Source organism: Salmo salar, chromosome ssa14 (assembly GCF_905237065.1).
Source record: "Salmo salar chromosome ssa14, Ssal_v3.1, whole genome shotgun sequence".
Taxonomy (NCBI): Eukaryota; Metazoa; Chordata; class Actinopteri; order Salmoniformes; family Salmonidae; genus Salmo; species Salmo salar.
The window spans coordinates 72,018,133-72,045,641 of record NC_059455.1 but is presented as its reverse complement, the minus strand read 5'-3'; the positions used below and the strand labels follow the sequence as shown (position 1 = coordinate 72,045,641).

At 43.4% G+C, this 27,509-nt stretch overlaps 3 protein-coding genes across 4 annotated transcripts; 1 reads left to right on the top strand and 2 right to left on the bottom strand.

Annotated features, from left to right (window-relative positions):
• Positions 1–1,122: 1,122 nt before the first annotated feature.
• nudc (nuclear distribution gene C homolog) lies at positions 1,123–8,892 on the bottom strand. Its single transcript, NM_001146614.2, is given in 9 exon segments — positions 1,123–1,684; positions 3,636–3,754; positions 4,515–4,598; positions 4,706–4,900; positions 5,486–5,599; positions 5,802–5,900; positions 8,008–8,226; positions 8,313–8,390; positions 8,715–8,892. Coding segments are annotated over 9 exon segments (1,032 nt in total). The 5' UTR covers positions 8,787–8,892; the 3' UTR covers positions 1,123–1,632.
• Positions 8,893–10,167: 1,275 nt separating this feature from the next.
• Positions 10,168–11,574, top strand: LOC106570251 (nuclear receptor subfamily 0 group B member 2). The gene is made up of 2 exons (XM_014142362.2): positions 10,168–10,953; positions 11,209–11,574. Exons 1-2 carry the CDS (start codon positions 10,338–10,340, stop codon positions 11,460–11,462), a joined length of 870 nt encoding a protein of 289 aa, XP_013997837.1. The 5' UTR covers positions 10,168–10,337; the 3' UTR covers positions 11,463–11,574.
• A 3,985-nt stretch (positions 11,575–15,559) lies between these two features.
• LOC106570243 (keratinocyte differentiation factor 1) lies at positions 15,560–23,458 on the bottom strand. 2 transcript variants are annotated; one of them, XM_014142348.2, is made up of 5 exons: positions 23,200–23,458; positions 21,232–22,119; positions 20,947–21,062; positions 20,724–20,801; positions 15,560–15,676 (listed from the first exon to the last, which is right to left on the bottom strand). In XM_014142348.2, exons 2-5 carry the CDS (start codon positions 22,095–22,097, stop codon positions 15,663–15,665), a joined length of 1,074 nt encoding a protein of 357 aa, XP_013997823.1. In that variant the 5' UTR covers positions 22,098–22,119; positions 23,200–23,458; the 3' UTR covers positions 15,560–15,662. The 2 variants fall into 2 exon arrangements, with proteins under 2 accessions (XP_013997823.1, XP_013997821.2); XM_014142346.2 differs by lacking the exon at positions 15,560–15,676 and having other exon boundaries at positions 20,553–20,801.
• Positions 23,459–27,509: the final 4,051 nt, after the last annotated feature.

Sequence of the window (27,509 nt, the reverse complement as noted above, 5' to 3'; positions counted from 1 at the left end):
GCAGTAAAGGCTGGTTGTTGTTCCTCCAGTCTGAGAAGGGGAGAGCGGCCGGCAACAGACCCCCTCAGTGAGTTGGGCTGTTTTACCCACGGCCCCATGCAGACCCTGACAATAGAGCCAGGCTGGAATCATCATCTGACCTATTGTTGCAGGGGGAGCCAGAGAGGCTGGAGGCTGGTTGAGGTCCAGAGTATGTATTCAAAATGTCTCAGAGTAGGAGTGCTGATCTAATCCTTATGATCTAAAAGGCATAACAGATCCAAGATCTGCAATCCTACTGAGACGCTTTGCCTCCGCCCCAGCAGGCCTCCTTATTGCACAGTGTCTGTTTTTGCTGTGGTGATGATCTCATTCCAGGTGACCCTTTATAGGTTACTGACTCCTCTTAATGATACTATATTCCTTTACAAATCCATCATTTTTGGTTTGACATACTACCTATATACACTACTGTTCAAAAGTTTGGGGTCACTTAGAAATGTCCTTGTTTTTGAAAGAAAAGCACATTTTTTGTCCATTAAAATAATATCAAATTGATCAGAAATACAGTGTAGACATTGTTAATGTTGTAAATGACTATTGTAGCTGGAAACAGCAGATTTTTAATGGAATATCTAAAATAATTTCAAAACCAGGACTTTTAATCATATTTGTGCATTTAGTATACCCTTGACATTTATTTGAAAAATCGCTTCACGATGTCAGGTTCTTGATCTACCATGACAACCTCATCTAGTAACCTGGTAATATTGACTCAACCATTCCCAACCTATGAACTACAAATATCGATGTCATCTACTCTGTACAAACGGACGTTGTCTGCTTGCTCTAGCACATGCTCCTTACTCTATATACCTTTTTCTATATCAGATCATATTTAAAGCAATTCATAAGAGATCCATACAAACCTCTAGTCTCAAAGGCAGGACACGTAACATAATAGCAACACATGGTCACTCAACACCTACAAGTTTCATTTCAAACACACTGAATATATCAGTCAGTTGGGAGCCCTTGGACCTGAGGCTTGGATGTCCTCCAAATTCAATACGACTACCTGTTAACCTGGCCTTCAACTACGTTTTACGATTGAACACTTTCAATTCATGGGTAATAAAAACATGAGAACTATTTTTTTTTTATTGACATTTGCTGCCTCTCGCAGCGTCTCTGAAAGCTCGTTACATTTCACAATGAACTAAATGACTAATCTGCATGGTAGCTAATCTCACATGGTATTTCAGTTATTTTTCTCTTACAATAAAGTACCGATGATGCCAGATTTCAATGAATGTGGTTTGAATTAATTTATTTTAAAAGAAAAAACTCCAAACATTTCTTTAAAACATTCAGAACACAGTAACACATGCAACACAACAAAGATGGGAGTTACTACAGTCGTCAAGTTTCTGTCAGTCACAGGAATGAGACTAACAAGAACCCAGCACTTTAGGACTACAGAAATGGGAAGAGACAGAAATAGAGAGAAAGTGATGAAGAAAGAAAGAGAAAGGGTGATGAAGACAGAGGCGCTGGAGGTTTGTTTTGATGAGGATTCCTAGCCATCGTTTTCCTGGGCAGAGTAAGAGTGCAGAGGGGTATGGAGGGTTGGCTGGGGAACCACAGTGAGTCTTAGCTGAACTTGGCTTTAGAGAAGTCCATCTCTGGGTGCTGCGACATGAACCTGGAACACAATGACAGAGGGGGGGGGGGGGGGGTGTCACATAGAGTCAGAACAGTGAGAGAGTAGCCTGGTCCCAGGCTACAAGGGTTTGGCAATGACAACGACCATAGGCGTCTGCAAGACTAGCCATGTTTAATAGTCAGATTACACTGGATAAACTCATCCCAGCATTGAACCCAGTAAAGGGACAGTGGAGGAAACCAAGCTGGTAGCAGCACAGTGAAGCCGGTTACAGATGCACCGATGTGGACATTTTGTGTGATACCGATAGGTCAGTATTTTCTTTGCAATATTGACCTTTTCCTTCGTTTTCTCACCTCCACAACAGGCCGATGCAGATATATTTTAAGGCTTTTAATCGCCCGATACCGATATGGCCAAAAACACCTACAAAGTAACCACAGACTAACACCCATTTATAAAGGATTTGGATTCCCTCTATTGTGTCACACAGTAATGAACAGAAGTCTAACCATAGTAAGTGTACTAGATCTTTTGAATAGGACACTTTCATAAACTATAGAGGAAGTGTGAGGCGTGGCAGAATGACATCACACATATAACCAGCCAACCTATCATTGGCCTCGCCTCGTCATGACCAGGACAGGGGGTAGAAGGGCTTAATAACATGAACTCTGATAAGAGACTGTCCTCTACAGCCATTTCCGACGGCTCCTTCCCTTAAATAGGGTTTCTAGTAAGCCACAGGTGAACAAGGGTAACCTACCGCTGGCCTTGCTCGTGACTGGGACTAGAAGGGGTTAATAACCTCCAGTGATAAGAGAACGTCCTGTGCATCCATCTCCAATGGTTACGGCTCCTTCCCTCTATCCCGTACACACCCCTTATCACTGTGTAATGGTCCTTCTACCTATACTAGTCTAGTGAGTCATACAGAGATCATTCAGGCAGTATTTGCCAACTATCACTAATGCACCTCACATTGCCCAAGTCACGTCACTAGGAAATAAGGACATGGTCATTGTCTGGTCATGCAATCTGTCAAATACAGAGCATATTCACAAGACCACGCAGTATGTAAAATGCATATAACTTTGTTCTTCAATAAAAATGTAAAAAACAGGGCACAAACTATGCAATCCACCTGCTCATAACAAAAAGCTCAACCGCGGGAGACATGCACATTGAGACTGACTGACCGGCCAAGGTCAGCGTGGGTCCTGACTTTGAATAGGGATAACATATGCACTTCTCAAAAAACACACTGCATAATCCACCTGCTGAAGAGGAGTGCAGTGGGTGACATGGGGCATTATGATGGTCGAGGAACAAGAAGTGAGGTCAGCTCTAGTCCCGGACTCAGTTGGGAAGCTGGTACAGACATCTCACTATCTGTTTATGGCTGCAATGATCGTGTGACCTGACCTTGACAGAAAACAGTAGGAGGCAGCCGCTTTTACATTCACCTTTTCCTGTTTCCTCGTTTCTATGGCTCTGTTAAACTATCCAGTATATTGGAACATGTTTGACAATAAAAAGAAAAGCACCAAGTAAACCTATAGAAAGCAAACAGAACATTTTCTTGTCAGTAGGTATGTAATATGAAGTACTTTTCTAATGTTCAATTCTGTCAGTAGTTAAGTCCCAGTGATTATTGGGATGGGGTCAAACGTTTCACTGTCTATGTTTTTATTTAACCTTTATATAACTAGGCAAGTCAGTTAAGAACAAATTCCTTATTTACAATGATGGCCTACCCCGGCCAAACCCGGACGACACTGGGCGGGATAAAGGGGAACTCCCAATCACAGCCGGATGTGATTCAGCCTGGATTCGAACCAGGGACTGTAGTGATGCCTCTTGCACCGAGATGCAGTGCCTTAGACCGCTGCCCCACTCGGGAGCTCAATGTGAAGAAAGGTACTGCACTACTTAAACTATGTCATGATGGACATGCCAATGGTGCTATAAGCAATGTGCTGAAAGCTACTTTTTGAGGATGTCTTGTTTCTTCTGCTCTTCGGAGGTGGGTAGACCCATGGACTTCTGTCTCTGGTCGTACATCATCTTCTCCACCATACCACGGGTCTCCCCATCCAGATCTGACAGCTGAGACAGCAGGAAGAGGGAGAGGGAGAGATAGAGGGTGAGAGGGAGGAATATAGAGAGATGGAAGATGAGCGATAGGAATATAGAGAGATGGAAGATGAGCGATAGGAATATAGAGAAATGTAGAGAGAGGGAGGAATATAGAGAAATGTAGAGAGAGGGAGGAATATAGAGATGGAGAGAGAGAGGGAGGAATATAGAGAAATGTAGTGAGAGGGAGGAATATAGAGAAATGTAGAGAGAGGGAGGAATATAGAGAAATGTAGAGAGAGGGAGGAATATAGAGAAATGTAGTGAGAGGGAGGAATATAGAGAAATGTAGAGAGAGGGAGGAATATAGAGAAATGTAGAGAGAGAGGGAGGAATATAGAGAAATGTAGAGAGAGAGGGAGGAATATAGAGAAATGTAGAGAGAGGGAGGAATATAGAGAAATGTAGAGAGAGGGAGGAATATAGAGAAATGTAGAGAGAGGGAGGAATATAGAGAAATGTAGAGAGAGGGAGGAATATAGAGAAATGTAGAGAGAGGGAGGAATATAGAGAAATGGAGAGAGAGGGAGGAATATAGAGAAATGGAGAGAGAGGGAGGAATATAGAGATGGAGAGAGAGGGAGGAATATAGAGATGGAGAGAGAGAGGGAGAGTAAGGGAAAGAGCTTTAGTAAATGGGAGATAAATTACCCTTTTATCTTTAAATAAAGGAGAATAATCACATGTTCTCTTGCAGTGAGCCTTGCATCAGTAGCTTGGCGTTGGTTACCTTAGAGTTCTCCGGACAGATCTTCTTTGTATTGAGTTCTGGATCCGTGGTGACCATCTTATTCCACCACTCCATCTTGTTGATCTGAAACAGATGCAAGGCATGATTTAGTGACTTAAAAGGTTTCAGAGTGAAAGAGATGTTTAATCTCAATGAAACCCCTTGTAATACAAGAGAAATAAAAGCAGTACCTTCTCCAGGTGAATGGTGACCACCTTGCCGTCCTCAATGAGCCAGGAGCTCTCCTCCACCTTGACGTGGCTGTAGAGCTGTCCATCGATCACAGGAGGATGGCCCTTCAGACCCACCTTCAGCATACCACGCTGGATGTCCACCACCACATCCTTCCCCTTCATGCGGAACTTCACATCAAAAGGCACCACCAGCTGGAGGGCGGGATAAAGGGGAACACCCAATTAGAATGAAGGCACTACCAGCAAGCTGGCAAGATAAAGGGGAACACCCAATTAGAATGAAGGCACCACCAGCTGGGGGGCAGGATAAAGGGGAACACCCAATTAGAATGAAGGTACCACCAGCTGGGGGGGCGGGATAAAGGGGAACACCCAATTAGAATGAAGGCTCCACCAGCAAGCTGGCAAGATAAAGGGGAACACCCAATTAGAATGAAGGTACCACCAGCTGGGGGGCGGGATAAAGGGGAACACCCAATTAGAATGAAGGCACCACTAGCTAGGTGGCAAGATAAAGGGGAACACACAGAATGCCTGAATACCTTGTCTGCCCAGATTACATCTAGCCCAATACTAAACCAATCCTTAGCGACTGGGGGCAAAAAGATAAATCACCACCCGCTCTGAAATAGAGGAGCTGCCCATGCATAATGTGCAAAATGAACAGAGAGCACAAAATACCTCTTCATAGTTAAACAATCATGCTACAGTTAAACAACTTTAATATCCATGCACTAGGAAATACTAAAACCAAAGGCAAAAGGGAAATAAACTCACGTCCACTTCAGACAGGGATTGTGTCCAACGATAGTTGGCCAGGTCAGCTCCATTGCCTGCGTTAGGTTTAATCTTGTCCTTGTCTTTCTCATCTTCTTCTCCATCGGAATCAGTCTAGCAGAAATTAAAGTTAGTTATTAGCTTCAATTGCCTTCAACATGCATAAAATACCCTTGTGCTGTTAACTATGTGCATACGTTTCCCCCCCCTAGTTTATTTCCCAAGTGAGATGCCCCACCTATATGATAGCGGGGGAAAAAGTGATGTCTCTCTACAGCTCATTTATCTACTGAGGCATCCCAAACGAATCTCTTACCTCCTTGTCTCCCTTCTCTCTCCCTTCCTTCTCAGCTTTCTCGGGTGGAGTTTCTGCATGTGTGTTTGTGGCCTCTTTCTTCTCCTCTTGTTTCTTTTGCTAAAAACGAAGACAAGACAAAGACAGACATTAAGCTTCATCAAGACAAAGACTAGGGCGGTCCCCAATTAAAAAAAATATTGGTTTACCAAGAGTTGTCTGTTCTTTACCAAGAGTTGTCTGTGTTTTGTGCTCATGCACATAATTACATTACCCGACCTTCCCCAGTAAAACTAACCCCGTCTGAATAGGGTACAATAGAGCCTGACCTATAGCATATCATAATGCTATAGGTTATAACAAACTCTGAACACTAACACGTGACAGCAAAATGGATGCAGAGGACGTGACGAATCAAATTGAAACGGGGGAATGTTTACTGGTTGCTCGAGGTAAAGGGAAAGTCAGATGTGTGGAATAAATGTGACTAGTTGTGTAAAATCCCAGAGATCAAGAAAAATACAGTAAGGAGCAAGTGCTGCATGCATATTATGTGTGCCAAACAGGTGCTGTATAGATTACAATATCATTTTTCTGACCATTTGGAACAACGTAAACACTAAATAAAGTAAGCGTACCATAGAGTCTGCTGTAACATTTTTATGTTAAGCCTATATTACAGTAAAGACTAAAAACAGTTGCATTCATTCATGAATGCAATTTCCGAAATGGAACAGTTTATTTATTGCATAAGCTAATTATTAAATGCTCGCTTCAGTGTATTTAAAAAAATGTAATGCTTGATTGCGTTTCAAATCATGAATGACTCATATGCTGTGTGATGACATGAATGAATGATTGATTGATACAGTAGGCCTAAATTAATTACACTATTAAGACTAAACAGGATGTGCTCTTAGGCCTACAGCTCCATGGTGGTTATACAAAGCTGTTATATTAAGCCTACTAATGATAATGACATTACTTATTATCATAATAATAACAATGAGATCAAGAAAAAGGAGGGTTATTATTATAAATATAATTTCACCAACAATTTAGAACAGTGTTAACACTAAAATTATAAATAATACTAGAAAGGCTGTTCTAACTCAAATTACAGCAAAGCAAAGATTAAAAACAGTCTAATTTGTGAAATTGTTTAATTGCGTGAGGCTTGGTGCTCACGGAATCAGTAGGCTATTAAACAAACACTCAAACAGGCAACAGAAGCAAGATCTGTCTTATTTCTGTAGATATATTGATGATTTAAAAAAAAACAGGCACATTTAACAGTTAGGCTATTGATTATAGACCTAATTAAGTTGGGGTTTCCTCTCACCTTACTTTTCTTAGACAATAAGTCAAGGGCTGTTTTCTCCTCTCCTCATTCTGCTGCTGTTCTCCACAGCATTGTTCTCAACACCAATATGCTGGTTAACTTTGCTATTACGCACCTAGCAACATGGTCTAGGAAAAGGCACCAATTCAACAGCGCAGTGCTGTGTTTCAGTACCGTGGACAGCGACCGGTAAAACGCGCATTTGTTATAAAATAATATTATTTTAAGGGCGACGCACAATTGGCCCAGCGTCGTCCGGGTTAGGGAGGGTTTGGCCGGCAGGGATATCCTTGTCTCATCGCGCACTAGCGACTCCTGTGGCGGGCCGGGCGCAGTGCACGCTGACCAGGTCGCTAGGTGTACAGTGTTTCCTCCGACACATTGGTGTGGCTGGCTTCCGGGTTGGATGTTCACTGTGTCAAGAAGTAGTGCGGCTTGGTTGAGCTGTGTTTCGGAGGACGCATGGTTCTCGACCTTCACCTCTCCCGAGTCCGTACGGGAGTTGCAGCGATGAGACAAGACAGTAACTACTACCAAATGGATACCACGAAATTGGGGAGAAAAAGGGGTACATTTTGTACATTTTTATTAGCGTTGCACCATTGTTCTTATGTAATATAACCATATACAATTTCAGTTTAACATGTTTTAGACTGATGGACTGTGCCATCTCCAAGGCCTCCACAATGGATCAGTTGAGCACGAATCAGACAGGTGATATTTTTTGCTACTGCTCGACTAAAGAAATCTCGGTCCACCAACAGCCTATGGACCAAACAATTGACCAGTCGACTAAAAATGGGGTCAGCCCTAACAAAGACAAACCATTACATCTAATGTGTATAGCACATCAAACACTCATAACTGACCACACGTTTTTCTTACCTTGTCGATTTCGGACTGAAGTCGCTCTGCCTCTTCGTCTGTCAGTTCTTTGATTTTGGGCTCATCGTCTGCTTTCTTAATCTTCTTTTTCTCCTCTTCTTCAGCTAGCTTAGCAGCCCTCTCTGCCTTCTCTCTCTTCTCCTTCTCCTGTCTCTTCTCCTTCTCTCTATGGGCCTTCAGGGCAAGACCGCTGTGGTGGGCAAACGACTCCTTCACCAGCTGGGGACAGAGGTATTATTACTAGGTAATCTGCATCTCTTGATGTATGCATTTTTGTTCTGTTAGGTATCCAATTTTGGACTCACCTTCTCTGGTGCACCTGCCTCGCCACCCGTAAAGAAGTCTGTTTTACGCCGGAGGAAGCTGAAAAACGTGTTTACTAACTGTTGGAAGAACAAATATTACATTAGAGATGATACATAGCCAACCTGCGCCTTATACGATTTACAAGCCTATTTGTTATGGCTTACTAACGGTACCACAACAACATGCCTAAACACAGATAGCTAGCCTATGGCTAACGATTACGCTACTGGTGTGATATTTAATAAATGCGACTAACATTAGTTTCATGTTTGTGGTGCTATATGTATGGTGCAAACGCAGGACACTTTCCCATCCCCCATATAGCTAACTTAATTAGCCGGCTAGCCAGTTGTTGAACAATTTGCTAACTAATGCTAGCATGCTATCAAACTGTAATTTACCTCTTGCACACCTCCTTCGTGCTGTTGTGCCATAACAAGCAACATCCCGTCATACTTTTCATCGTCACCCATTTTCTGTCCTAATATATATACCCTTATATAAATAAACTTGTTTGACAATATAATTTGAAACGGACAGGCTAGCAACAACAGGGAGCAATGTAAAGTCACGTTGCTGTGCTACTTCCTAGAAACAAGCACCGCCTTGTTTCTAAGCGAATGGAAAGTTTGATGCAATGGGAGGCCAATCTTTTAAATGACAACCAAACAGCCAATTAGATCGTGTTACATGAACGGATATGGGCACATTCAAATTTTGACGGGGGGAAAATACGAATATTCTAGATTACAAATAAGTGTTTGATTGATGGCAAAAATATTGGTAATGAATTATTCCAGAATTATCGTATATTCATTTCCTTTCACGATTACACATTATTTCTTCGTTAATCTGTTATAACTGTGCATTTTAATTAATTAAAATGTATTTATGGAAAGACATTTTTACATGCAAACACATGATTTGTATGCTCAAGGATAACATTCTGATTCTGATTCCATTATAGCTAATTTCCCCACCTCTGAATCGGCAATTATCCTATTGAAAATGTTACATGTAATAGTTGTAGAACATCTTTCTAATTCTAACCCTCATTTATTGTCAATGATTGTGATTTAGCAGGAGATATCGCTGATGGATAGATGTCAATGACCAACAGCTCACTGTTCCATTCTTTGACCCAGATAACATATCTGTGGAGCCATGACTGAACTATTCAAATAAACTGAAATAAGGGTCACAATGACCATCACATAGTTATGTTGAGTGATATGCAACATGAGTGGAAAGATTAATGTTTTCTATGTTGCATAGCCTATTTTCAAAAACACATGTAAGGCCAAAAAGAAAGTAGGCTATTGATCATGATAATAAAATGATATCTATCTATGTGATTAGAATCTAGGCTACTTGTGTTGTTTTCCTAAAATTATATTACTCTTTGTCAATACCAAAATTAATGCTGCTATCCTATGATTCTAAGTCTGCATTTACCCCTTAACTAGCACGTAATCGAAGACTGAACCAAGGCTGTGTGTTGGGGTACCAGTCTGTATGGGAGCATTGACCCCGTCCTTGGTAGCCTGGTACAGGCTGAGTTAATAACTGGAGGTAAACATGATAAATGATAAATGTCATTGACCCCGTAGCGCAGCTGGCTTCCTCACGTCTCTCCCTCCCTGCAGGGCAAATGTCACAGTTGTTATGAATACGCCCTATTACCTCGCTCCACGTGGAGAGAACCTAACGCAGCGAGCAGAGCAGTCCAGGGTCACTCTGTTGTTCTCGGGGGTGTGTGTGCGTGTGCTCTGAGGGGGAGGGGTCAAGGCTGACTTGTCACTCACAGATCAGAGGAGCATGTCCTATCTTCCTATAAATAGGACTCGGGCTACTGGAGTTGTCAGAAAGTCAGAGCTGCTGATCATACTGCAGAACAATATTTCAAAGAGAGAATGTGGCTATTCTCACCTCTGTAGCATAGCTCTGCAAAGCCTCTGCACTGGAGACATCTTATCATCTATTGATTGATTGATACTTTATTGATCCTCAAAGGAAAATTCATCATGATGTTTCCTCTTGAAGAGATGAAGACCACCTGTCACTGTTCAGGTTACCGGGAGCAACAACATCAGCCTCACACCATCCTGTACAATATCCTGAGCCGGGCGGACAGTAAGTACAACAACAACAGCCTGATCCACAACAAGCACGTGAACCAGTACAACTACAACATGATAATGCCTCACAACTGTCATTGCGAGTGGCGACGGGCGGTGTGTCTGAAGAACCCTGAGGGAACCTGTCAGGTGGCATCTGATGTTCTGGTCAAAACCATCCGCTTCATGAAGAGTTTACCCTCCTTCCGTCAGCTTCCAGTGGAGGACCAGCTATCTCTGCTGAGGGACTGCTGGGTGCCCCTGTTCTCTCTGGGCCTAGCCCAAGAACGGACTGTGTTCGAGGTGATGGATGTACCACAGGCTAGCATGCTGAGGAGGATTCTCCTTAACAGTCAGGCTCCACATAGTGAGGAAGAGCAAGAGGAAGAAGATGAGGGGAAGAGGTCTCTGCCCATGCTGGCTGGGGTGCATAAACTCAGATGCTGTCTGAACAGACTGTGGACTCTGAATCTCAGCCCAAAGGAATATGCCTATCTGAAGGGTGCTATGCTCTTCAATCCAGGTAAAACTCTTCTTCTACTTCTTCTCAGCATGCTATGGTGTTCTGTGGAACTCCAAATCTACCTGAACTGACATTCTATTAATTTCATTCGACTGAAATATTTGAAGCAATCAATGGCATAATCAATGATTATTTAATAATCTAACATGACAAATGATGGCATACAGCTTCACTCTTCTGTCACATTAGTGTTAAACTGCTGATGGTGGAGTACAGTTGAATTGACATTCCATTTACCCCAATTCCTCTTAACAGACGTCCCAGGACTGAGCACCACTGTATTCATCGACAGTCTCCAACAGGAGGCCCAGAGAGCTCTACAGGAGGTTGTCCTGACCCTTCACCCAGGAGACTCGGGTCGATTCAGCCGCATCCTACTATCGACTTTTGCCCTACAGGCTGTCAGCCAATCACTCATCACAGAACTGTTCTTCAGACCTGTTATTGGTCAGGCGAATCTGTTTGACTTGTTAAGTGAGATGCTGTTTATGAGACAAGAGTACAGCTGAAAGTTTGTGCGTGTGTATGGTGTATGTTTGTGAATTATATTTTAGGGTATTTTCTACTGGCAAATATGAATGTGAAGATTGCAACTAAGCAATAAAAGTTTTATAAACAAAATGTTTCAGTTTCTCTCTTCTTTACACATATTTAATCACTCTTCTATCATTTGTTTTTGGCATACATCTGGCAATATATTAGTGGTGTGATAAAAATAAATGAAGTGAGAGCTACTGTATTTTCCATTGATAGAAAAATCATGGACTAATTGTACTGTCTCTTAGCATGATATGTACTCTGGCTCCTACTAGTGGTTTCCTACATGTAACTACAAACATGTTGTGCTGTATACTGTACAGGGCAGTACGGAATGGAAAGTACCAAAAATCCCTTGAGTGACATTACCTGGGATTGAACATTTCAACGCATGATAAGGGAGACTGGCAAAATGTGGCATTAGGCCATGTATTAATACTCCAACTAGCTCAACAATGTGTGAACAGTTATCCATTTCCTGCAAACCTACCTCTTAGCAATTTCCTGTCTATGGCCAGAACCAGAATAACCTGTTTAACATTAACAACAAAACATGTTGTCAGTTATCTTGTTACAGTTATTTGGTGGCCTGTATTATTTTGTCCTTGCCAAAGATAAAAGTAATCCCCAGGGGGTACAAACGAACACTGTGCACCTGCCAGAGATGTCTGTGTAGCTCAAGTCTTAAATGTGGGCTGTTCAACATGGCAAAGCATTACAGAACATTCAGACAAAAATGTATTGAGTAGAATCAAAAATATGCTTGCCTTCCATTGTAGAAAAAATAAGTGTGTCAGATCTTTTCAATCTACGACATTCTAAAAGTTTCACCTCACAGAACCCTCATTGGCTCACAGTCTGCATGTTGTCAGACATTCTTCCATTCTGATGCATCAGCTACATAGAACTGAGGTGTAAATAGACTGGAAGAGTATTGTGTGTGAGTATTGTGTGACTCACGTTCAGTCATGCGAAGGGAAAAGGCTATTTAGAAAGAATGAAAACCCAGATACACAGAGCTTAACGTCAACACACAAAACGTAGGACTCTTGAATCTTCTATTGGTGAGCTAATGAAAGATGAGGTAGTCACAGTTTGACTTTTTTTTTTAATTAACAATGTAAGTCATTAATTTACACACGCTTAGAGTGGCGGAACATAAATTCCACATAAACCCACTTAGTCTCCCATTGTGCAGAACTAAAATTAGACTTAAGTGGAAGTTAGAATTTTCCCATAGAGAACAACTCATATCCTTTATACCAACCACAATAAAACATTAGACAAAATGTGCAAGAATAGCATGGCATTAACGCTGTCACAACTTCATTTGTATGTCACTTTTTTTTACAGTTTTATATAAAATCACAGAATTGCATACATTATAAAAGTTAATTTCACATATATACTCATTGGAGTCTACAATGATAAATGTTACAACAGCTGGACCCTATGCTCGCTAGAGATTTTGAAGCATAACCAATTTTAAAGTGATCTCAACATATTAGGATTAAAGTTATGTATAGTAGTATGATATTCCCATGGCATCAAAAGATACATCTACAATTGTATTTCACAGTCACCAATAAGCCAATAACAACATCCATTGTCTTTGAGATGTTCTTTCTTCATACGTTGCGAGTGGTTTTTGGCCTCCAGTACATTCCAGGTTGGTTCTTGGTGTCTAAACCACTGCATTATTCACATGGGTTAAACCTTACGAAGACTAAGACCGTCAGGTCCAAACGTAGCACAATAAAACCATGGAGCAATCAAGTGTGCGGTTATCTATATTTCTTGGGTCAGTTTACTTTACCCTGCAAGTCACTGGATGCGAGTACACTACCTTGAAACTGGTTCTTGTGTCAGTGTTGGGGGTTGACCTGATAAAGCAGAAAGAGATCAAACAGCAGTGGAGAGTGGGGTTTCATATTAACACAGCTACTTGTTATTCAAGGATAAAGGGACATACAGCACTAAAGTAATATGAGGGCGATAAGAACGGACATCCAAACAGGAGGAGCGGCTGGAAGGGTCTGAAGTCTACAGTAACTTCTCTCTGAGACAGACCAACCCCCAAACACGGACGCAATATGTCAGAATCAAAAATACATTCACTACCCTGAGTACATTTATAATCCTTCAAAATACAGATGACACGATTCATAGTATAGTCTTCAAAGTCACGGTCTTTGGAGTAGTTTGCATACGTGTAATACTCCTCCCACCTATTTTAACCGAGTGCAATTCTCTGGCTCCTTCAAGGACCCAACACAGAATTCAATAGAACATACAATACATGTGGAACTACAGGTCCCAACCTCTCCAGCTTGGGGACTGGTTAGTAGCTTCATGCATCAGGAGTGTTGATGATGGGTCATCATGTTCTGACCGTGGTCCAGGGCAGGGTCATTCTGATGCTCAGAGCTTTCTGCTTAAATCAAAATATGATAAAAGGTATGAGATGTAGAATATAACAGAACAGACTAACTTCATTGTCAACGCAATGAGGAAATTTGGCTTCAAAGTTCACATCTAAAATGCAAATGACAAAAAAAACAAAAAACATCAGGAGTACCTTGTCATCAACTTATGTGCAAAATGAAGTTAAGTCCACAGGTTTAGTAATATATACATAATTGGTTCAGGACCTTCATCATCAAGAACAACTTGTCATCTACATGATTCAATTAGGTTCATATTACAGCGTTTGGTTTATAGAACTTATTTACTTGTGTCTGTCAAAGACAATACTAGTCTGACCTGCCCAAGGAGCTACAACCTTAAGGCAACCAATCCACCTCTGGGATAGACTTAAATAAATAGGATGTTCACAATAAAATGTCACGTAAAGGAAGTATCTATCAGGGGAAGAGATAACGTTGGATATATGCCACAACATTCCCTCTATTAGATCTCTCTCACTCAGATACTAACCCAACCCGTTTCAGTGTTTCTGAGACAATTGTTTTTGTGCAGCGGTGGCAAAGTTTGTGGAAGGGGGGAATCACTGGGGAACTCCAGTCGGGATAATTTTTATGTAGGACTGTGAGAAGGTACACTATATATATATATAAAGTATGCGGATACCCCTTCAAATTAGTAGACTCGGCTATTTCAGCCACACTCGTTGCTGAAAGGTGTATAACATGGAGCACACAGCCATGCAATCTCCATAGACAAACATTGGCAGTAGAATGGCCTTACTGAAGAGCTTAGTGACTTTCAATGTGGCACCGTCATAGGATGCCACCTTTCCAACAAGTCAGTTCATGAAATTACTGCCCTGCTAAAGCTGCCCCGGTCAACTGTAAGTGCTGTTATTGTGAAGTGAAAATGTCTAGGAGCAACAATGGCTCAGCCGCGAAGTGGTAGGCCACACAAGCTCACAGAACTGGACCGCTGAAGCTCATAAATATCATCTGTCCTCAGTTGCAACACTCCCTACTGAGTTCCAAACTGCTTCTGGCAGCACAATAATTGTTCGTCGGGAGCTTCATGAAATGAGTTTCCATGGCCGAGCAGCCGCACACAAGCCTAAGATCACCATGCACAATGCCAAGTGCCGGCAGTAGTGGTGTAAAGTTCACCGCCATTGGACTCTGGAGTAGTGGAAACGCGTTCTCTGGAATGATGAATCACGCTTCACCATCTGGTAGTCCGACGGATGAATCTGGGTTTGGCGGATCAAATCAAATGTATTTATATAGCCCTTCTTACATCAGCTGATATCTCAAAGTGCTGTACAGAAACCCAGCCTAAAAGGCAGGAACCTAGGAAGAAACCTAGAGCGGAACCAGGCTATGAGGGGTGGCCAGTCCTCTTCTGGCTGTGCCGGGTGGAGATTATAACAGAACATGGCCAAGACGTTAAAATGTTCATAAATGACCAGCATGGTCAAATAATAATAATCACAGTAGTTGTTGAGGGTGCAACAAGTCAGCACCTCAAGAGTAAATGTCAGTTGGCTTTTCATAGCCGATCATTGAGAGTATCTCTACCGCTCCTGCTGTCTCTAGAGAGTTAAAAACAGCAAGTCTGGGACAGGTAGCACGTCCGGTGAACAGGTCAGGGTTCTATAGCCGCAGGCAGAACAGTTGAAACTGGAGCAGCAGCACGGCCAGGTGGGGACAGCAAGGAGTCATCATGCCAGGTAGACCTGAGGCATGGTCCTAGGGCTCAGGTCCTCCGAGAGAGAAAGAAAGAGAGAATTAGAGAGAGCATATTTAAATTCACAAAGGACACCGGATAAGACAGGAGAAATATTCCAGATATAACAGACTGACCCTAGCCCCCCGACACATAAACTACTGCAGCATAAATACTGGAGGCTGAGACAGGAGGGATCAGAAGACACTGTGGCCCCATCCGATGATACCCCCGGACAGGGCCAAACAGGCAGGATATAACCCCACCCACTTGGCCAAAGCACAGCCCCCACACTACTAGAGGGATATCTTCAACCCCCAACTTACCATCCTGAGACAAGGCTGAGTATAGCCCACAAAGATCTCCGCCATGGCACAACCCAAGGGGGGGGGATGCCAGGAGAACACTAGCTGACCTAATGCATAGTGTTAACTGTAAAGTTTGGTGGAGTAGGAATAACGGTCTGGGGCTTTTTTTCATGGTTCGGGCTAGGCCCCTTCATTCCAGTGAAGGGAAATCTTAACGCTACACCATACAATAACATTCTAGACGATTCTGTGCTTCCAACTTTGTGGCAACAGTTTGGGGAAGGCCCTTTCTTGTTTTAGCATGACAATGCCCCTGTGCACATAGCGAGGTCCATACAGAGATGGTTTGTCGAGATCGGTGTGGAACAACTTGACTGGCCTGCACAGAGCCCTGACCTCAACCCCATCGAACACCTTTGGGATGAATTCGAACGCCGACTGCGAGCCAGTCCTAATCGCCTAACATCAGTGCCCGACCTCACTAATGCTCTTGTGGATGAATGGAAGCAAGTCCCTGCAGCAATGTTCCAACATCTAGTGGAAAGCCTTCCCAGAAGAGTGTATGGTGTTATTGCAGCAAAAGGGGGACCAACTCCATATCAATGCCCATGATTTGGGAATGAGATGTTCGATGAGCAGGTATCCACATACGTTTGGTCATGTAGTGTAATTTCTGGTGACATTTTATAAGGACAAGCTACTCCAAAAATAATTAAAATCAAATGATGCCAACACCATCTATCTATAATCCCTCCCAGAAATTAGCTAAATAACATATTGGTAAAGCAATATTTTAGGACCGACTCTTACCATAGCCTATACATGGCACCATACAATATTTTCAGGCAGGTGTGTTATTAGCAATAAGCAAGGTTTTTTTCTGTATCAAAAAGGGAGCTACTTTCCTTCTAGAAACATTTCCATGAAGCTGAGACAACATTTTGCCATTTTAAAGCAAATTGTCTGCAATTGTACACATTTCTCTATGGCTAATTCTGTGTTCTTATGCTCACACACACAATCAATTACATAATGTAGTTATTGTGTTTGATACTTCTCCCTCTTAGCTGATTTCTTTCTTTCTCCCAAAGCCATTTTGGCTGTCATGCTAGCTGTTCAAATAATGGGAATTTGTGGCGCAATGCAGAAGTTCACTCCTTCTGAGTAATATGTTGCTAGGCAACCCCCCTGCAATTCACATCAAATTTTATTGGTCACATACACGTGATTAGCAGATGTTATTGCGGCTGTAGCAAAATTCTTGTGCTTCTAGCTCTGACAGTGCAGTAATATCTAACAAGTAATACCTAACAAATTACACCACACACACACACATCTAATGAATTAAGACTATATACATATGGACGAGCGATGTCAGAGCACTTGCCGCTCTGTACGTGTCTAGCGCTTTGAACACACCGACAGCGTCGTTGCATTTTGGTACACCAGAATGACATTCATTTCCAATGAAACGCTGCGTTTGTCTTGCAGCATTGCGTTGCAGTACGTTCGTGGTGTGGCCTATATCGAATCTTCCATTCCTCTCCAAAATTTTAGAAAAAGCTGTTGCACAGCAACTGACTGCCTTCCTGAAGACAAACAATGTATACGAAACGCTTCAGTCTGGTTTTAGACCCCATCATAGCACTGAGACTGCACTTGTGAAGGTGGTAAATGACCTTTTAATGACGTCAGACCGAGGCTCTGCATCTGTCCTCGTGCTCCTAGATCTTAGTGCCGCTTTTGATACCATCGATCACCACATTCTTTTGGAGAGATTGGAAACCCAAATTGGTCTACATGGACAAGTTCTGGCCTGGTTTAGATCTTATCTGTCGGAAAGATATCAGTTTGTCTCTGTGAATGGTTTGTCCTCTGACAAATCAATTGTAAATTTCGGTGTTCCTCAAGGTTCCGTTTTAGGACCACTATTGTTTTCACTATATATTTTACCTCTTGGGGATGTCATTCGAAAACATAATGTTAAATTTCACTGCTATGCAGACGACACACAGCTGTACATTTCAATGAAACATGGTGAAGCCCCAAAATTGCCCTCGCTAGAAGCCTGTGTTTCAGACATAAAGAAGTGGATGGCTGCAAACTTTCTACTTTTAAACTCGGACAAAACAGAGATGCTTGTTCTAGGTCCCAAGAAACAAAGAGATCTTCTGTTGAATCTGACAATTAATCTGGATGGTTGTACAGTCGTCTCAAATAAAACTGTGAAGGACCTCGGCGTTACTCTGGACCCTGATCTCTCTTTTGAAGAACATATCAAGACTGTTTCAAGGACAGCTTTTTTCCATCTACGTAACATTGCAAAAATCAGAAATTTTCTGTCCAAAAATGACGCAGAAAAATTAATCCATGCTTTTGTTACTTCTAGGCTGGACTACTGCAATGCTCTACTTTCCGGCTACCCGGATAAAGCACTAAATAAACTTCAGTTAGTGCTAAACACGGCTGCTAGAATCCTGACTAGAACCAAAAAATTTGATCATATTACTCCAGTGTTAGCCTCCCTACACTGGCTTCCTGTTAAGGCAAGGGCTGATTTCAAGGTTTTACTGCTAACCTACAAAGCATTACATGGGCTTGCTCCTACCTATCTTTCCGATTTGGTCCTGCCGTACATACCTACACGTACGCTACGGTCACAAGACGCAGGCCTCCTAATTGTCCCTAGAATTTCTAAGCAAACGGCTGGAGGTAGGGCTTTCTCCTATAGAGCTCCATTTTTATGGAATGGTCTGCCTACCAATGTGAGAGACGAGACTCAGTCTCAACCTTTAAGTCTTTACTGAAGACTTATCTCTTCAGTAGGTCCTATGATTAAGTATAGTCTGGCCCAGGAGTGTGAAGGTGAACGGAAAGGCTGGAGCAACGAACCGCCCTTGCTGTCTCTGCCTTGCCGGTTCCCCTCTTTCCACTGGGATTCTCTGCCTCTAACCCTTTTACAGAGGCTGAGTCACTGGCCTACTGGTGTTCTTCCATGCCGTCCATGGGAGGGGTGCGTCACTTGAGTGGGTTGAGTCACTGACGTGGTCTTCCTGTCTGGGTTGGCGCCCCCCCCCTTGGGTTGTGCCATGGCGGAGATCGTTGTGGGCTATACTCGGCCTTGTCTTAGGACGGTAAGTTGGTGGTTGGAGACATCCCTCTAGTGGTGTGGGGGCTGTGCTTTGGCAAAGTGGGTGGGGTTATATCCTGCCTGTTTGGCCCTGTCCGGGGTATCATCGGATGGGGCCACAGTGTCTTCTGATCCCTCCTGTCTCAGCCTCCAGTATTTATGCTGCAGTAGTTTATGTGTCGGGGGGCTAGGGTCAGTCTGTTACATCTGGAGTATTTCTCTTGTCTTATCCGGTGTCCTGTGTGTATTTAAATATGCTCTCTCTAATTCTCTCTCTTCTCTGTCTTTCTCTCGGAGGACCTTAGCCCTTGGACCATGCCTCAGGACTACCTGCTATGATGACTCCTTGCTGTCCCCAGTCCACCTCCGTCTGCGCTCCAGTTTCAACTGTTCTGCCTGCGGCTATGGAACCCTGACCTGTTCACCGGACGTGCTTGTTGCACCCTCGACAACTACTATGATTATTATTATTTGACCATGCTGGTCATTTATGAACATTTTAACATTTTAACATTTTGACCATGTTCTGTTTTAATATCCACCCTGCACAGCCAGAAGAGGACTGGCCACCCCTCATAGCCTGGTTCCTCTCTAGGTTTCTTCCTAGGTTTTTGGCCTTTCTAGGGAGTTTTTCCTAGGGAGTTTTTCCTAGCCACCGTGCTTCTTTCACATGCTTTGCTTGCTGTTTGGGGTTTTAGGCTGGGTTTCTGTACAGCACTTTGAGAATATCAGCTGATGTACGAAGGGCTATATAAAAATAAATTTGATTTGATTTGATTTGATTTGGTGCATACGTTGATTTATGAAAGGTATGCGTCAAACTGTATGTGTAGACGGCTTGACAGAAATAGTAGCAGAAGGTGATTGTTGAACTTTAGTTGCACACATATCCAGATGATGCTGCGTAACCATTTTGTGCAATGACGCTGTCGGTGTGTTGGAAGCATTAAGCCAGTATGAGAAACGTGCTAACAAACGTTTGTGCTATGAAACTAAATAAATACTGCACTCTGACCCACAAAGCAAGGATATTGAACTTGAAAAAGTAATGTAGTTATATTGGAATTTACAGCTGCTGTTGGTAAGTAATGATTCTGCTAGCTTCTGACAAGACTTACTGCATCTTTAAAAATATATACATCAATTATCTTTTCTATAAACTTTGTCTGGTTTTAGTCATTTAAGTTTACACTGAAAGCATTTTCCCATCCCCTCAAATTTTCCGGGGTGGGTGGCAACAATTTATCAGCGGCAATACTCTGCTGCTAAATGAATACAAGGGAAATACTGCGGTTTCGGTAAAAGTGTCTTGAAGGACTCTAACCCCATCATAACATTTACATTACATTAACGTCATTTAGCAGACGCTCTTATCCAGAGCGACTTACAAATTGGTGCATTCACCTTATGATATCCAGTGGAACAACCACTTTACAATAGTACATCTATATCTTTTTTTTTTGGGGGGGGGGGGGGGTAGAAGGATTACTTTATCCTATCCCAGGTATTCGTTAAAGAGATGGGGTTTTAGGTGTCTCCGGAAGGTGGTGATTGACTCCGCTGTCCTGGCGTCGTGAGGGAGTTTGTAACAAGCACTTAATGATGACTACAATAACACTGCACAGCACACACGTCAAGTCTCTTACCTGCTCCACTGTTGATCCTCATGTTCCTAGCATTCATATCAGAATCTGTCTCCTTGGATATCTGGATACAATAATCATCTTCAACGTAAAAAACAACAAACAACGAGTGACAGTCAACTAACAGTGTAATTACAAATGAATAACAAATGAAGTATCACTTCAATAAGTATGCAAAATAAGGGAAAAGCTGTTGGAAATGTTTATCTGTAGAGGTGTTGCTTACTGTTATTGCTGATGGTTGATGCTTGATAGTTGCTCATGGTTTCGTTACCGCTGTCGGAGGTTCTCCTCTGTGACTTTTTGCACTGAGGTCTCTTCTTGCTCTTCCTAGTGCTGATCCTGATAAAATAGAATAGATGAAAATGGTAAATCAACTTTACTGTCCATTTTACAAAGTAAATGTATTAATTCGCTGTTGCGATACACAACTGCTTCTGCGCGTGCACACACACAAACACGTTGTGCCCTTGATCAAGGCAGTTAATCCCTACCAGTGAATGGTAGCTACCTGATGATGCCCTTGACCAGTCGACACTCTGCATCCTGCTCATCAAGCTGATGCTCTTCGGCCAGATCACTGATAAGCTGGCTGATTTCACTGGTCTTCTTCAGGAACACTGAGTCTGAGGTGCAGTGGGCCAGCTCCTCGATCTGGTACTCAGAGTACAGCTCCAGAAGCTTTTGGGTGATCAGAGAGTCCACATCACCCACACTCAGATCACCCATATCCCCCTCGTTCCAGGAGTAGGAGAGAGGGCTGTACCGTCTCCCTCCACCTCTTCCATTGTGTAACGGAGGCCTGGTAACGACCACCGGCTCCTTCTCCATTGTGGAAATGTGCACTTTGACCCCTCTGATGTAGACGTCCTCTGACCAATCAGAGTCACCACCACTCTCCTTACTGGTTTGGGGGTCGTTGGTCCCAAGGTGGCCCTGGAGACCCCGGCTGACCTTCTCCCGATCGTCATCTGGGGAGCTCTGTCTGGGACTAGGGGCCAGGATGGTGCTCCGACACACCCTGTAGAGTCCACAGGTCAGCACACTGCACACCCAGCTCTTACAGCTGCCTGGGGAGGAGTGGGCACAGGGACCACACCCCTGACCCCCTGAAGGAGAGTCTCCAGATCCGGGGATGAAGCTGATGGTCTCCTCTGCCTCCCTGCTCTGCGCGTCCCTGCGGTTGGCCTTGTGGTATGTCACCTTTGGCCCCTGGTGCCTCTCCTCCACCGGGTCCACACATCGCTCCTCATAGCAGGACTCCAGGCTGGTGCTGTGGCCCCGGGAGAGGTGATGTTTGGGTCCCAAAGGGACGAGGCCTTCCTGACCCCCTGGCTCGAACCAGGGTCTGGGGCTCCCTGTGCTGCTGCTGGGCATGGTGGTTAACTAGAGCCAGGGCCTGGGGGGGGGAAAAAGGAAAGGGAGTATGAAATATGTATGTTACATTTATAAAGAACATTGCTTAGCCATGTCATAATAATCAGCGGCTTCAGACAAAGTAAAGTGGGCTTGAATCAATAGACAACAACAATACTACATGGACATTAGGTCAATGCCTGGCTATATAACAAGTCAAATGTATGCTGCAGGGCCTTTCCATGGCAAACCAAACTTTAAACATAAGTCACATGTGGCTGCAACCCCTGCCAAACCAAGAAACTATATCAATCATCACATATCCCTTAGTGCCAAGCTACCCAATCTATTCTGTGGATGTTGTGTGGATGTAGCCCACAGGATGTAGGGCTCAAATTAGTTGTTTTAAAAGCAATGAAACAACAAAATTAAATACACAAACTTCAACTTGGTTCAATTTCAGCCTTATTGGCGTTTGGCCTACACTACAATGACCCCTGCCCGTTTGTGTTCTAGCCCAACATTAACACACTTGATTCATCTAAATCCAAGGGCTTGGTGATAAGATGAGAACTTGATTCAGGTGTGTAATTACTGTGATATGGCAGAAAATGGCGCCCTGGGTCTCCAGAACGCCCTGGCCTATACGTTCAAAACCTTCTTTCACAGAAAGTAAACAACACGCCATTAATAATGGCATTATGGAAGCCAGCATGAGGACGGTGACAGTCCATTCAATGTAGGCTGCTGAAGTAGGCCAACATGTAAACAAATGTGTCATAAAGTGAATGTCAATAAAAAAAAAAGGCTTTACAGGGAGTTGATATTAATTAAAACAATCCCCCGGTTTGAAAAACCGGCCGGGCCTACTATATATAATAAAAGGTTACTCATTTGCAGACACGCAGCAAAACAGATTGTTGAACTGGACGACGACGTTGTCAGTCGATCTACAGCCTTAGGTCAAAATAAGTTACAATAATTGTCAAGGTAACATTTCCAAAATACATATCCAATCAAGTATCGTATTTTGTTCCATCTGTAGTGTATTGCTAAAGTTACACCTGGGTTTATTAATTTGCAGTACGCGTTTCCGTTTGTGTTTAAGCTACGTTTTACTCACGGCATGGGAAGAGTGATCGCCGGTCTTTCCACCGAGTTTTCTTCCGTAAAGTTATATTCCTCAAAAAACAAGAGCATTTGTATTCTACTTTTCTTCTTAAATTAAATTGCCTACAAAACACACGCGGTATAGTTTCGTTTCCCAAATTCTTGCTACAGCAGTAGCAGTACCTGCGAGACAAGGTAAACCAAACATAAACTCAACCAGAGAGTAAGAGGCGAAGCAAGATGGTTTACTCCGCCCAAAATCTGTCCACGAAAATAAATCCACGAAGTAATGTCAAGAGTGTCGAATTTGGTCAACAAAAAAATGGAATTGCTCATATCCCTAGTCAAAAGATTCTATAGGATTAGGGATTTGTATCGGATTCTCACTATCCTATAGGTAAACTCAGCAAAAAAGAAACGTCAATTACAGGACCCTATCATTCAAAGATAATTCTTAAAAATCCAAAATAACTTCACAGATCTTCATTGAAAAGGGTTTAAACACTGTTTCCCATGATTGTTCAATGAACCATAAACAATTAATAAACATGCACCTGGGGAACGGTCTTTAAGACACTAACAGTTTAGGTCACACTTATGAAAACTTAGGACACTAAAGAGCATTGATGGAGGGCTTGTGAAAAACATTGATGGAGGGACTCTGAAAAACACTAAAAGAAAGGTGCCGAGGGTCCCTGCTCATCTGCGTGAACGTGCCTTAGGCATGCTGCAAGGAGGCATTAGGACTGCAGATGTGGCCAGGGCAATAAATTGCAATGTTCGTACTGTGAGACGACTAAGAAAGCGCTACAGGGAGACAGGACGGACAGCTGATCGTCCTCGCAGTGGCAGACCACACGTAACAACACCTGCACAGGATCGGTACATCCGAACATCACACCTGCGAGACAGGTACAAGATGGCAACAACAACTGCCCGAGTTACACCAGGAATGCACAATCCCTCCATCAATGCTCAGACTGTCCGCAATAGGCTGAGAGAGGCTGGACTTGTAGGCCTGTTGTAAGGCAGGTCCTCACCAGACATCACCGGCAACAATGACGCCTGTGGGCACAAATCCACCGTCGCTGGACCAGACAGGACTGGCAAAAAGTGCTCTTCACTGACGAGTCACGGTTTTGTCTCACCAGGAGTGATGGTCGGATTTGTGTTTATCATCGAAGGAATGAGCGTTACACCGAGGCCTGCACTCTGGACCGGGATCGATTTGGAGGTGGAGGGTCCGTCATGGTCTGGGGCGGTGTGTCACAGCATCATCGAACTGAGCTTGTTGTCATTGCAGGCAATCTCAACACTGTGCGTTACAGGGAAGACATCCTCCTCCCTCATCATTGCAGCATGCCTCATGTGGTACCCTTCCTGCAGGCTCATCCTGACATGACCCTCAAGCATGACAATGCCACCAGCCATACTGCTCGTTCTGTGCGTGATTTCCTGCAAGACAGGAATGTCAGTGTTCTGCCATGGCCAGCGAAGAGCCCAGATCTCAATCCCATTGAGCATGTCTGGGACCTGTTGGATCGGAGGGTGAGGGCTAGGGCCATTCCCCCCCAGAAATGTCCTGGAACTTGCAGGTGCCTTGGTGGAAGAGTGGGGTAACATCTCACAGCAATAACTGGCAAATCTGGTGCAGTCCATGAGGAGATGCACTGCAGTACTTAATGCAGCTGGTGGCCACACCAGATTCTGACTGTTACTTTTGATTTTGACCCCCCCCTTTGTTCAGGGACACATTATTCAATTCAATTTCTGTTAGTCACATGTCTGTTGAACTTGTTCAGTTTATGTCTCAGTTGTTGAATCTTGTTATGTTCATACAAATATTTACACATGTTAAGTTGGCTGAAAATAAACGCAGATGACAGTGAGAGGACGTTTCTTTTTTTTGCTGAGTTTATAGGATTTTATGCAATTGGTGGTTCTAATCCTGAATGCTGATTGGTTAAAACCGCATTCCACCCGGTGTCTATTCCACAAATTACCACCGGCTAAATCTATGACGTAAAAATGCCTTTTTACTCTGTTCCATCTGACTGTGCAATCCACTGTCTCATCAGCCCAGCCAGAATTTATACATTTGATCTCCACTATGAAGATGTGATAATGGCGCCGGAGGGGATGGCTGCCATTTCATGGGCTCTTAACTAACCAAGCTATTTTGTTCGTTTTTTTCACATTGTTTGTATCTTATTTTGTACATAATGTTTCTGCCACCAGCTCTTACAACCAAAAAGAGCTTCTGGACATCAGAACACGATTACTCACCTTGAACTAGACAAACCATTTTTCTATAATGAGTTGGATGAGAGGGATTTACTCCAGACACCTGACGAGGCCCTCATCCCCATCATTCGCAGGACAAAAGGACAGATATCGCGGAAGGGGATCGGGGTGCCTTGTAAGGATCCGGCGACGAAAGGCAAATCTGCCTTTGCAATCGGTACTATTGGCCAACACAATCACTGGATAATAATGTGAACAAACTACAAGCATGTATATCCTTCCCGACGGGACATTAAAAACTGTAAAATCTTATGTTTCACCGAGTCGTGGCTGAACAATGACATGAATAACATACAGCTGGCGGGTTACACACTATATCGGCAGGATAGAACAGCAGCCTCTGGTGAGACAAATGGTGGCGGTCTATGTATATTTGTAAACAACAGCTGGTGCACGATATCTAAGGAAGTCTCGAGGTTTTGCTCGCTTGAGGTGGAGTCTCTCATGATAAGCTGTATACCACACTATCTACCAAGAGAGTTTTCAACTATATTCTGCTTAGATGTCTATTTACCACCACAAACCGATGCTGGCACTAAGACCGCACTCAATGAACTGTATACACTCATAAGCAAACAGGAAAACGCGCATCCAGAGGCGGTACTCCAAGTGGCCGGGGACTTTAATGCAGGGAAACTTAAATCCGTTTTACCTAATTTCTACCAGCATGTTAAATGTGCAACCAGAGGGGAAAAAACTCTAGCCCATCTTTTCTCCAATCACAGAGATGCATACAAAGCTCTCCCTCGCCCTTCATTTCGCAAATCTGACCACAATTCTATCCTCCTGATTCCTGCTTACAAGCAAAAACTAAAGCAGGAAGCACCAGTGACTCGGTCAATAAAAAAAGTGGTCAGGTGAAGCAGATGCTAAGCTACAGGACTGTTTTGCTAGCACAGACTGGGATATGTTCCGGGATTATTTCGATGGCATTGAGGAGTACACCACATCAATCTCTGGCTTCATCAATAAGTGCATCGATGACGTCGTCCCCACAGTGACTGTACGTACATACCCCAATAAGAAGCCATGGATAACAGGCAACATCCACACTGAGCTAAAGGGTAGAGCTGCCGCTTTCAAGGAGCAGGACTCTAACCCGGAAGCTTATAAGAAATACCGCTATGCTCTCCAACGAACCATCAAACAGGCAAAGCGTCGATACAAGACTAAGATTGAATCATACTACACCGAGTCCGATGCTCATCGGATGTGGCAGGGCTTTGCAAACTATTACAGACTACAAAGGGAAGCACAGCCGAGAGCTACCAAGTGGCACGAGCCTACCAAACGAGCTAAATTACTTCTATGCTCGATTTGAAGCAAGTAACACTGAAACATGCATGAGAGCATCAGCTGTTCCGGACGACTGTGTGATCACGCTCTCCGTAGCCAATGTGAGTAAGACCTTTAAACAGGTCAACATTCACAAGGTTGCAGGGCCCGGCCCAGGGCCAGGCTCCGAGCATGCGCTGACCAACTGGCATGTGTCTTCACTGACATTTTCAACCTCTCCTTGTCTGAGTCTGTAATACCAACATGTTTCAAGCAAACCACCATAGTCCCTGTGCCCAAGAACACTAAGGTACCCTGCCTAAATGACTACCGACCCGTAGCACTCACGCCTGAATCCCTGAAGTGCTTTGAAAGGCTGGTCATGGCTCACATCAACACCATTATCCCAGAAACCCTATACCCATTCCAATTTGAATACCGCCCCCAACAGATCCACAGATGACGCAATCTCTATTGCACTCCACATTGCCCTTTCCCACCTGGACAAAAGGAACACCTATGTAAGAATCCTATTCATTGACTACAGCTCAGCATTCAACACCATAGTGCCCTCAAAGCTCTGCAACTGGATCCTGGACTTCCTGACAGGCCGCCCCAGGTGGTAAGTGTAGGTAACAACATATTCTCTCCTGTACACCCTGTTCACTCATGACTGCATGGTCAGGAACAACTCCAATCCCATCATTAAGTCATCATGCTTTTTGCTAGCTGCAGCCTGACAAA